The sequence below is a fragment of the Centropristis striata genome, chromosome 17, assembly GCF_030273125.1.
Source record: "Centropristis striata isolate RG_2023a ecotype Rhode Island chromosome 17, C.striata_1.0, whole genome shotgun sequence".
In the NCBI taxonomy this organism is placed as follows: domain Eukaryota; kingdom Metazoa; phylum Chordata; class Actinopteri; order Perciformes; family Serranidae; genus Centropristis; species Centropristis striata.
Genome location: NC_081533.1, coordinates 31516835 through 31530207, shown reverse-complemented (window position 1 = coordinate 31530207; position 13373 = coordinate 31516835). Strand labels below are relative to the sequence as shown.

Here is a 13373-nt window from a genome sequence, read left to right as displayed (position 1 = left end):
TTAGGAAGGACTTTCTGACTTTGATTCAAACTAAGATGTGGCATTCCACCCGTTCTGGGTCCTCTTCTGTTTCTGATCTGAAGAGGACTTGAGGGGGAACAGTCTCAATATAGAACCGCGGGCTGAATGTGACGAAGATCCCTGTAGCTTTTCCTTATGGTCTGAACTTGTACATCATGTTTCTCTTTTTAGTCAAAATAAAAGCTGAAAGTTGTTCAGATTATCATGTGTGTTTGGTTTTAATGCTTCTAAAAAATATGTTGTTATTAAAGAAAAATGTTTTCATCACTATTGTCAGAGTATGAACTTTCAGATAGTACTTGAATGGATCATAGCTGACAAAAGTTTCTGTTATAAAAATGTGAAAAAAAACAAAGCTTAAATGTTGATATTTGTGTCAGAATCTCTTTATTGTACATGTGTCATTTAAAATAAAGCGTTTGCACTAACCAGATCCTGTTAAAATCATTAAATTCTGCTCCTCAGAGACACTGTGAAGTCATGATTGATTCTGCTGAGACCAACGGTCACGTGACAAATATTCACTGAAAATCAGACATTGTTGTGGCTACCACATGTGGTGCCTACATTACCCACAGTGCATTGGGCTAGTAGCAGCTAATGTGTTGCGGGGTCTGGGGCAGAGATGAGCAGCTCATCTCTCTGGTTTAAGATATGAAGAGCAGCTGCTCCAGATGTACTGTATTCTGTAACTTCAACAGTGGTGGGCCGTCAGGGCCAGCAAGGCCTTTTCTGCTGGCCTAACATAACCAGAAATCATGATCATGATTATGATAAAGGTTAATTTCATTTTTAATTTTCTTTCCCTAAATATCTAAAAGTATTCATATTCTCCTCATGTCATATTATGCTCCTTCCAGTGCTGTTGTTTTTAGGTTAGAGCTTTTATCCAATCAGAATTCAGCTATCTTATGTTGCCAGGCTGTATGAAATCTGCCCAGGCCTTCAGAATCAACAATGCGGGCGTCTGTGCACTGTAAGTGAACGGGCAAATACAGTTGATAGATAGTTGCAATAGCCAATCGGATCACGAGTTGTGTCAGTAAGGCCCTCTAGCTGGCCTCACGTTGAACGTGACATTTACGCGTCCTGTGATTGGATACTTACTAGTTTGAGCCACAGCAGCGCTATGCAGATCAACAGAGTCACACCCGGCCGGGACTGTTAACGGTATGTAAATAATCTGGCGCATTGGCGCAGCTGTGTGGTTGTACTCAAAGCAACAGGTCACAGAAAGTCGTGATACGTCACGTTTTGACATGAAAAAGTTTTTTTACAAAGAGACTTGTTTATTGTGTCGCTGTCGCCAAAGTATGGCCGTCTTGTTAGTGTCTTTCTGATATTAAACTGTGATTTTGCAATGTATTGTACAATCTTGTTAAAGCTTGCATATTCTTTGTGGACTCATTTAATAAAACTTTTTGGAAAGATAATTTTAAAGACCCTTTTATTTTTAAGTTTTGACAGTAGCATATCAGATATGTTTTAATTGCTGAATGCGCCGGATAATAGCCCATTTTGTACACAACTGAGGTGATGCAATGCCTAGTAGTGCTTAAGTGCGTTTCTAACTACTCTCCAGTCCTGGTGTTATAAATGCTGGCAAAATGAAAGGTATTTATTGACTAAGTTGGACATCACTGAAGGCCTAAGTGTGAAATGCACCGCTCGCCACTGCACACAACTGCTACAAAGATACACAAAACTACCACAAAGCTTCACAAAACTGCTACAAAGATACCCAATCAACTACAAAGATAAGCAAAACTAGAAAATTTCCTCTGGGGAAATTCTGAAAGGGCCACGGGGGCTACTGCCGGTGTGTGTACACTATGATGAGATTCTTCAGACATTTCAAACTATGCCCTTTAACCTCAAAATGTGTGTCTGTCTGTGTGTGTGTGTGTGTGTGTGTGTGTAATTAAAATCACATAAAGTTACATGTGTGTGTGTGTGTGTGTGTGTGTGTGTAATTAAAATCACATAAAGTTACCTGTGTGTGTGTGTGCGCACGCACGCGTGTGTGTGTGCGTGTGTGTGTGTGTTTGAAGCATGTGTATGCATGTGTGAGGAGTGTGCGCGATTACGCGCATGTGTGTGTGTGTGTGTGTGTATCTGTAACTGTAATCACATCAAAGATCAAAGGCAATCAGATTAAAGCAATCAACAGAATTAACTGACACCTGCCCGTGTCCTGGAAGAGTGACAGCAGCCAGAGGTGGACAGACTTTCTGGCCTTGAACAGAAAGCATTTTTGGCAAAACCATAATACCTATCATTGATCCGACTTCACTTTGAGCATCCTGAGTTCTTCCTGAACGTCTACATATGGTTTTTTTTCATAAGAATGAAAAAATAGCTTTGTTAGAGCGATCTAAAAACACTGTTCCATCTTACTTTTTTCAGAAATCTTCCTGCGTTTTTAATTTTTGGAGCCAATGAGGCTGCTTGTGCGTGTTGGTGGCGCATCTATGGGTCCTTTGCCCAAACTATAACTCTGACAGCTTTACCAGAGGATTGTGAGTGAGAAGACAAATTTTCCTATGTTTCTATGCATAAATTATTTCTGTAGAGTGGAATTTGCGGCCTGGAGCGCAGTTTTCAAATTTATTTTTTGACAATTTTTTCTCTCCCTCTACACTCTGGCGATGATGTCACACACTGTGACACGAATATTCCGTGCAATACACACCCATTATAATCTCAGAATTTCTCCCAAAATGATCATGGTCATTGGACAGGGATTGATAAAAAACTATATGGCCTATCGAAACGTGGATTAATACACCAATACACAAGACTTGTGTCTACTGTTTAAAGTTTAAATGGAGTCTCTAGCTGAAATTATGCCGGAGAAGTAGACGTTTGAAAATCTCCAATTAGTGTTCTTTTTCACTCATTTTCTTTCGGCCGTCCCATTAATTTCAATGCAAAATTTTGGGCAGTTTTTCACGACTTACTTCGCGAAAAATTCATATTCTGTAGAGAAAAGTAATAGTCCTGATAATCCTGATCAAACCGCACGTTTTGATGTATAATTTGTCCTGCAACTCTTTGAGTTGTAGGACTAGTAGCGGGACGAAATTGCATCTGGAAGAGGAAGAAGAAGAAATCCACAGTATAACAGCACTGGTCCCTACAGCTATTGCTGTATGGGACCAGTGCTCGGTGCGATTGCCCCGAGGCCCTAACTACATAGATACACAAAAGTACTACAAAGATACGCAACACAACTACAAAGATACGCTTTTATTTAAAGACTGAATTCATCCAGAGAGTCACCTGACCAGCTGGGATTCTCTCCACAGGAAGACTTGTGACCTATCCCTCACCTCCCACTGAAGCTCCGCCCCCTGTCACTGAAGCCCCGCCTATGCCTCCGGCCCCCTCCACCTTGTGCTCCGACTGGTCTACCACCTGGTGATGTTCTGTCCGTACTGCATCTCCACTTTCATCATGGTGTCTTTATATCGACACAGAGCCACAGGTAATCATTGTTTTATCAATCAATCAATCAATCAATCAATCAATCAATCAATCAATCAATCAATCAGTCACTGAGACTCTGAGAAATGTAGATAACTGATCTTCAGTTGATCAGTTATCTACATTTCTCTTTCCAACTTGCTCTGACTGAAGGAAATGACCGGCCCGTCTCCTTGGTGATGACTCCGCCCACCCAGACTGTCGAGGGATTGGATGATGAGTATGATGATGTCATCACTGTTGTCACCACAGAGCATCACTTCTGAACTGTTGTGAAAAGAAATAAAACATATTTCAAGTCCTTCATAAAGAAAATGTCACTTTCTGACATTAATCCAAACTAGAAGATGTGGCGCTCCACAGGGAAGCATTCTAGGTCCTCGTCTGTTTCTGATCTGCAGAGGATTCGAGGGGAAACAATCACAATAGAGAACCGTGGGCTAAAATGTGATAAAAATCCCTGTAGCAGTAAATATGTTAGCGTAGCTTTTTCTTTTGGTCTGAACTTGCACAATGCACAATGTTTCTCTGTTTTTGGTAAAAAAGAAAGCTGAAAGTTGTTCAGATGATCCTGTGAGTTTGGTTGTAATGCTTCTTAAAAATGTTTTGATTTAAAAAAAATATAGTTATCCTCATCATTTTCAGAGTTTAAACTTTCTTTCTGTTTCTTAAAATGTTGATATTTGTGTCAGAATCTCTTTATTCTACATGTGTCGTTTAAAATAAAGCGTTTGCACTAACCAGATCCTGTTAAAAACATTAAATTCTGCTCCCCAGAGACACTGTGAAGACATGAGAAAATATATTTTTTAAAGAACTATTTTTTTTAAAGAAATACAACTTTTTTTTCTGATTTCTGTCATTCTAACCGTGTTTTTCTGCACAAAGACATGTTTGAGTTGCTCCCACTTCGAGCCATATTCGTGCTGATTCCACAGAGCTGCAGGACTTATAGATTTATATAGATTTTATATGTTGCAGTGAGATACAAGGACACAGAAAGGAAAATGTGAAAAGAGCAAAAAACGTCCCGTTGGGGTTCCGAGTTAACTTTAGTTTGGCTGAATTAGAAACTTCTCAAAGGACTGATATCTCTACAGATCAAATAAACTGAAATGAGGAACATCTTTTCTTTCTCTGTTTAGTTTCCATATGTTCATGTTTTAGTCTGTGGGTTTATCACCTCGCTTCTGTCATTAACTGATATATAAAGAGGAAGGAGACGTGTTAACTGGCTGTCAAACTGTTGTTGATCTTATTTTAGCCACATAAGGAGGAAACAACCAGAGTCTGAAGTGCAGGCTGTTATTAAAACCTAAACTGACCTGAGGTTCATTTCTCTTAAGTTCTGATCTTCAAAACAAACCAAAGTCAGTAAACCTCTTCTATCATGTCTAAAACTCTCAGATTCTGTCTGAGGAACCTGATCCAAGAGTCAGAAATGAGGACGCAGGGCGGACAGAGTGGTGGCAAAATAAAAAAAAAACACTCAAAGTTCTGCTCTGTTTGACACTAAATGCACCATAATTTACTAAATGAACATCATGTTATGTTGAAGAAGACTTGAGACTAACGATTGAGACCATAAACTCATCATGAGACTGTTTACTGAGGACATACATTATTTTTCATACAATCAGACTTCTTTCTGCAGCAGTGGAGAGAAAGCAGGTTTAAGACTTCTACAAGAAACAAAAAGAGACACGCTGTTTAAAAAGAGTCTTTACTCAGCTCTCACATCAACAAGGTGACTGAAACATCATTTTTCAAAGTTAGAAATATAAGTCAAAACAAAAACCCCTCAGAGGAGCAGGAGGAGGCCCTCAGAGGAGCAGGAGGACGCCCCTCAGAGGAGCAGGAGGAGGCTCTCAGAGGAGCAGGAGGAGCAGGAGGAGGCCCTGAGAGACATAATAATCACACAAACCAAAACAACTCCAGCCGTATCATGTACAAAAATAGAAAAACATCTTTTTTTTAAAAGTATTTAAAATGTTCATGAGGAGAGAACGTTTAGAAATGATGCTCGGTGGTGACATCAGCGTCCACATCGTCATAGTTGGGGTCATCATCCCCGCTGGTCGGGGACATCGTCATGGAAACAGGCTGCTTCCTCCCTGCAGAGGTAAATAATAATTCTATTAATGAGCTGATAAATGACTTGATGTGAAGTATGTTGTAAGAACAAAGAAGCTGCAGGAGTCACCTGGGGACCTGCGTCGATACACCGACAGCATGAGCGCTGTGGCGCTGCAGTACGGAAACACCACCAGCAGGTGGCGCATCACTGTCAGCAGTAACGGGGTCGGCTCTGCAGCCCCATGAGGACCTGCACACAACAAACATCTGGGGCGTCATGTATCAAAGAGTGCATAGCTTTCATACTGAAAGATGGCGTACTCCCAAAACTAGAAAAGTACGTACGCAAACTCCTTGATACATCCCAATCAGCTGGAACTGAGCGCACATGCACGAGCCACCAACCACGCCCCGGCTCCTCCCACAAATTAATACGCAGATGACATGCAAATGACTATAAATTGCCGGCATGCCCGCTGATTATCGAAAAGACAACCGCAAATCAACTTACTGCCACTGTGCTCGAGGTGGACGTAGTGATCTCCGGGGTGGAGGCAGAAAAAATTTGCTTTTTCTTGCCTCAGGTGTGGGATCAGCAACAAGATGTCACTGTGGCTGTTAACCAGCCGGATCAGAGACCTGCACCATGGCAGAAGGGTCCTTCAACACACGCTGCTTCTAAACTCAACCCTTGTTTTTACATTACTCATCTGTTAGAGCTGCCAGTGTGTAATGCGTGCCAAAATCAATTTAGCATCAGTTTATAAGCCACTCTTAACTCACACACACGTTTTTTCTCTGAGGAGAGGGATCTGTGCGTTATGGATCGATGTACACATGCAGCGTTAACATTTCCATGTTAAACCAAAGGGGAAACAATCGGCGATCAGGACTTTGACACAGTAATTAAGGCAGGTTAACTGTGAAAAATATAGTAGTATTTTTTTGATCCCCGGAGGGAAATTCGGTATATATGTATATAAAAATAGTGGAAATACAAAAATATATGGACTTAAAATATACAATCTTAAAACACATACAGACTTCAACATACTATTATTGCAGAAGTAAGCAGCAGTACGCTGGTGAAATCTAAAATATGATAATAGATGTATTTATTAGATCGATTGTCTGAGAGCTATAAACTTTAAACACAATGCAAGTCAGTGTAGTTAGAGTTTAGATATGAAACACGTTTTAAATAGAGCAGAAAAGACAGTAGTTTCTGCCAAACAAAAGTTTGCAGTGCCACTGCACATTCTCACGGCAAGTTCACTTCTCATACATGTAGCCTATGCATGCTCGGAATGTGTGTCAGCAAAATAATAATAATAAACTAGAAAATTTCCTCTGGGGAAATTCTGAAAGGGCCACGGGGGCTACTTCCGGTGTGTGTACATTATGATGAGATTCTTCAGAGATTTCAAACTATGCCCTTTAACCTCAAAATGTGTGTGTGTGTGTGTGTGTATCGAAAATCGCATAAAGTTACCTGTATGTGTGTGTGTGTGTGTGTGACGCGCTCCATCAAAATGAGTCGGAAGTCACAGCCGACCGTTCTTGTAAAAACACGTTTATATATGAAAAAAGTGATTTTGGGCTGTTTTGGGGTTTTATGCATTTCTGAATAAACAAAGTGTCAGCTTTAAGACAATGTCAACATTAATATGAAATTCAAATGATAAGTACAGTTTTTAAGCTTTTAAACGTAACGTTGTCAGAAAGTTTTTCGCGGCACACAGACAGGCTGGATGACGTGGTTCAGATAGTGTTGAAGATCGCTGGCTTAACTAGATGGATTAATGTGAGGAGAACATTGCAAAACTTTTCAATATAATCAGAGATAGAGGTGCTACATGTGTTGATAACTGGGTTACTTATGGACTATTTCACCGCACCGGTAGGTGAGGAGACGAGAGGAGAGAGAGACAGGTGTGGGTGTAACTCAGGTGTCTACTGTCTCCTATAAATTACCTTTATTAACATAATGAGGAAAATCATCAACAATCGTCATTCACTCAAAAAGTGTTTCTGAACATAATCCAGGCAGTGATTACCTTATCACCACACAATTTAGGCTAATTATTAAACAGTAATATACAAACATAATTTGTAGGAGACAGGTTTGCTGTGAGACACAAAGGTAAGGAGATCTTTAGGCTATAACAAAATAAACAGCCTACAGTATGGTAAAAGTATAGTAAAAGTATTGTTGAAAAGATCTGATATGGTGAATCATAAACTGTATGGTGAATATGTTATGTTTCTGAATATGGGGCTGTATTAAATCCTGTGCAGTCTGTCTATCAGTGAATGCACTGATCATATTGAAGCAATAATACAGAAATGATCAGGCCTCATTCAACAATGATTCAATATGATTTAACCAGCCCAAAAGGTTTGTGATGACTGGATTTTTCATTTATGCTATTTTATTTTGTAGATGAAAAACATTTGGTCCATCTTGTGAAGCTCCATACGACTCTGTCAGAGGATGCAGTGTGAGAAGCAGCAACACCAGGACTGCATACTTCCTTGATGCATGTGACAGTTTAATTATGAAATAATAATAAACAAATATGAAATAATATTAAAATATATTCTGTATTATTATATTAAAAGGGCCATTGTCTGTATATGTATTTTTTAATTGTATAGATATGCACTTGTAAGTAACTGTAAGTACATGTGTGCATGTGGCTGGATATTTAATATTTTATAAATATTCTTCATATTACTATTTTTAAAGTATTATTATATTTAAATACCCATCATATATTCTGTATTACATCATATGTACAGTATATTTCTTCATATTTTATCATTATTGTATTCCATATGTTTTGGATACTTATCTATATGAGCTTCTAGGCCTGTACTGTGTTGTGTATGTGCTCGTGCACGAGGTCACGTGCATGTGTATGTGTGACAGTATGAGTAGACTACACATAGAATTGTGGGGTATCACTTTTGACCCAAAAATATTGTGTTCATTTGGAGTGTAGTCTCAATAAATGTGTTTTAATCCCAGTGAAACATGGAGGAATCTATATCATTTTCTTTAAAGCCCTTTTTCTCAAAACTAACATTTGATAACAGTCGAACTTTGGATGAGCATATCTCATGGAATATGTGATAGAAACTGCATGACCGAGAGGTGAGCTTCAGGTTGCTGTTCCCGGCCAAGCTGAGAATCGAGACCAGCGCGGGTGAGAGGGTATATGATTGTCCCCGGAAAGCCATGGCCTTCATAGACGCTATGCAGTAGGTGCGGACTGGCTGCTGCGGTCGTGTGGGCCGTCATTCGCTTCTCCGTGGTCGGGCCGGCTGTCCCTATATAATGTGGGGCGGCTGGCTTGGCTGCTGGGGGGCGGGTGGCGGCTCACTTGACCGCAGTGGACTGACTGACTCGTTTCCATTTTCATCTTGCACACCTAAATGTTCAATTAGAGACACTGGTGTAGACTCAGTGTTCGGCAGCGACCCGGGAGGAGTTACGACGAGTGGAGCCTCGCGGACCAGACACGGACCGTCGGGTCCTCTGTGGGGGGTGAAATGTGCAAAGTTCAGGTTCAGTTGCACATTTTTTGCTTTGTTAGTTTTAGGGGGATGTTTGGGTTTAGCCATCACCACTGTGTAATCGAATTGCTTTGGATAAATGGTTGTGTGTTATTAATGTGTGTACAAGCATGTCCACGCAAATAGGTTAATACGTCTCGCCACTTGGAATGTAAATGGGTTGGGGAATCCTGTTAAGAGGAAAAAGGTCATATCCATGCTTAAAAATAGAAACTATGATGTGGTGTTTATCCAATAGACACATATGTCAAGGGAGGAGTCTGAGAAGCTCTGTGCAGGATGGGTTGGACATGTGTTTTACAGCATAGGTTCCAGCAACAGCAAGGGTGTTATACATTTAGTGAGTAAACATCTTCAGTTTAAATGTCTCAAACAAATTAAGGATAATGTGGGAAGGATGATTATTCTACTGGCCGAAATACAATCTCAGAAGCTAATCTTGGCTAACATATTAGGCTGTTGGTGCGTGTTGGTGGTGCATCTGTGCGTCCTACGCCCAAACTATAACTCTGACAGCTTTACCAGAGGACTGTGAGTGGTAAGACAAGTTTTCCTACGTTTCTATGTATAAATTATTTCTGTAGAGTGGAATTTGCGGCCTGGAGTGCAGTTTTCAAATTTATTTTTTGACAATTTTTTCTCTCCCTCTACACTCTGGCGATGATGTCACACACTGTGACACGAACATTCCGTGCAATACACACCCATAATAATCTCAGAATTTCTCCAAAAATGATCATGGTCATTGAACAGGGATTGATAAAAAACTATATGACCTATCGACCTTGACAACAGTAAAATGCTGCTCACAAATAAATGTATCAAAAATAATTATCCAATAATGTATTTAGAACATATAAAACAATCTGCATAAAGAGTACTTTTACTTGGATACTTTAAATACATTTAAATACTTTTGTACGCCTGTATCCGATATTTAGACCTCGATGATGTACAAACACACACACACACACACACACACACACACACACACACTAACTCACCTCTGTCTTTGACCGTCAGCTGGATGACACTGATCAGCTCAGCAAGGAAGGCTCTCTTCATTCGTCAATTTTATTTAACAAATTAAACCTCACAACAGTGTATTAAGTAGTTAAATGAGCCCTGCCTTGACAACAGTAAAATGCTGCTCACAAATACATTTATCAAAAATAATTATCCAATAATGCATTTAGAAGATATAAAACAATCTGCATAAAGAGTACTTTGATTTTGATACTTTAAATACATTTTAGTACTTTTGTACACCTGTATCCGATATTTAGACTTCAATGATGTACACACACACACACACACACACATACACACACACACACACACACACACACACACACACACACACACACACACACACACACTAACTCACCTCTGTCTTCGACCATCAGATGGATGACACAGATCGGCTCCTCATCAAGGACGCCTCTCTTCTTTCGTCTTGAAGCGTCCAGAGAAACTCGACACTCGTACGTTCCAGCATCGTTGTTGTTCACGTTCTTCAGAATTAAAGACACGTCTCTGTCCTGTGGCTGTCTGTCCACCAGCTGCACCCTGTCCCTGAAGGACTCATGCTGCTGCTTTGGGTCTGAGTGTCCATCGCTGTAAAAGAGGACGTACTCTCCTTTCTTCAGGTCAGGTCTGGTCCACTCCACAGCTCTGATGAAGCCGTCACCAGCCTCACAACTCAGAGTCACATCATCTCCAAGGGAAACTGTTTGGTGAAAGATCTCTGAAAGACAACAAGACAAGAATAAACATCCAGAGCAGAAAAGTCACACAGCTGAAATCACATATATTCAGGAATGAATGTGACTTTATTCACAGAGTTTATTAAGTCGTTAAAGTGTGGTGACACATGAAAAATTAATTAAAAAGAGTCTCACAAACACAAACAAAGTTCTTGAACCTTTCCCTGATTCTCCTCACCACCACTGCTCTTTTCCTGTTACTTCCTGAGCCTCTTCGTTTAAAACAGTGTTTTACTAAAATGTACTGACATTACAACCTTTGCAAAAACTGAATTCAACTGAAGAATGTAAAATGCACTCACAGAAACAGAAGAGAATACAGCAGAGACAGTGTATAGTAAAAACAAGTATCTGACTTTTTTTTTTTTATCCCACAATTTTGTAACCCATTTATTTATCACCCAATTGCCTATATCATGATCCTGGGCGCCACCTCGTCTCTGTCAGTCTGTGGAGAGCCCTGAACTAGACTCATGCTTCCTCCGAGACATAGCAGACCGCTTCTTGTCATCTGACAGGGGGAGTTTCCCCTGTTGGACGTAACGCGTGGGAGGATCACATTATTCCCACCGGGAACTACTGTAGTCACAATAAATTACCTGTGTGTGTGTGCGTGGGGGGGGGGGGGGTATATGTGTGTGTGTTTGTGTGTGTGTGCATGGTTGTGTTTGGCAAAGAATTGATATTTTTGTATGGGAGACAGGGGTCAGCAGTAGATTCACTGTGGTTCTGGCCTGAGGCTCAGAGGTTACCACGGCAACTTCAGGTGGTTGTAAATGATGACAGAGGCAACCCAAGCAGAGACCTGAAACATTGAGAAAAAGAGTTTTTTCCTCCTTTGCGCTCATCTCACATTTGGGCTTATTCTGATTCTTACATGGCAGCTCCTATCAGAAAAAACCCCAGACTGTGAGCGTCACAAGGACTTCCTGAACGTTTTGATATGATTTTGGTGTTTCTAAACAGGGGTCCGTTCTGCTTCTCTCAGAAAATCTTTGTATTACAGTCAATGAGGAGCAGAGAGAGACGGGGCCACACTTGGAGGCTGCCCATTTAAATTCAATATGTCTCTCAGATTTTTTGAGTACATTGTGAGAGACATAACAAGTTTGTCTACAAATTTGGAAAAAATAATGTGTAGAGAGTGTAAATTGGAGGAGGAGTGTGGAAAAACAAATGTTTCAGACAATTACAGACCACTTCTCCCACTCTGAGCGATGATGTCACACACTCCGACACGAATATTCCATGCAATACACACCCATTATAATCTCAGAATTTCACCAAAAATTATCACGGTCATTGAACAGGGATTGATAAAAAACTATATGACCTATCGAGACGTGGATTAATACACCAATACACAAGACTTGTGTCTACTGTTTAAAGTTTAAATGGAGTCTCTAGGTGAAATTATGCCGGAGAAGTAGACGTTTGAAAATCACCAATTATTGTTCTTTTTCGCTCATTTTTTTTCCGGCCGTACCATTCACTTCAATGCAAAATTGTGCGCAGTTTTTCATACTCATTCATATTCAAATTCATATTCTGTAGAGAAAAGTAAAAGCAGAATCTGAAAAATGAATTCCTTTATTTAAACTGAAGGGCATGTGTTGCAGCTCAGTTTGAGTCATTTAGTTTGCACACACACACACACACACACACACAGACCCCAACAATCATTTGGTGATCTGACATCTGCAGTTTGTAATTTTCTTCTGCGATCTTATTGGAAGTTTTCTGACTGTAAAATGTTAGAGCCCTAAGTGTATCAAGCCAATCACAACACAGAGGCCGATTACGTCACCCTGCCCTTCCTTATCTAGTTACTGCAGCTGGACTGTCCGGACTGTGTGAAACTTTGTGTATTTACAATAACTGACTGATGAAACCCAACATTTATTACACAACACATTTTATACACAGACAGTTAAAATAAAACACATTGTTTAAACAACCATCAACTTATAAAACTTTACTTAACTGTAAACACAAAGAGATGATCAGTAAATTTACTGTTATACAACATTGCTTATTAATAAATATATTGATCCATTTTACCTTTAGCAGCTGCTGCTGACAGCAGGAACATCAGGACCAGCAGGGTGAAAAGATCCATCTCCTCTCTTCCTCTTCATTATGCCACTTACAGGAAACCAGCATCTGTAGCAGACTGAAGAGGAGGAGCTGTTCACATCCGGGAGCCTTTGATGCATTCAGTCAGGTTTAAAATAAGAGTCTTAAAAGAAATAAGATCTGAAATAAAATGTGTTCTACTTCCTGTCAGTATCTTGTTTAACTCCTCACTTTATACAGTCTATGCTCCTAACCTCCTGTTATGTTCGTTTCTCAGGAACAGCAATAATGTGTTGACCATTTTCATTTTGTTTGTTGATTACACTTATGAAGCCAAGCAGAAGAAGTTTCATTACAAAAAAATACTTT

At 40.0% G+C, this 13373-nt stretch overlaps 1 protein-coding gene across 1 annotated transcript; it reads right to left on the bottom strand.

Moving 5' to 3' along the window:
* Positions 1-5415: 5415 nt before the first annotated feature.
* On the bottom strand, positions 5416-13086 carry LOC131989770 (uncharacterized). The gene is made up of 4 exons (XM_059355099.1): positions 12990-13086; positions 10550-10909; positions 5711-5833; positions 5416-5621 (listed from the first exon to the last, which is right to left on the bottom strand). Exons 1-4 carry the CDS (start codon positions 13045-13047, stop codon positions 5518-5520), a joined length of 645 nt encoding a protein of 214 aa, XP_059211082.1. The 5' UTR covers positions 13048-13086; the 3' UTR covers positions 5416-5517.
* Between the last annotated feature and the right edge of the window lie 287 nt (positions 13087-13373).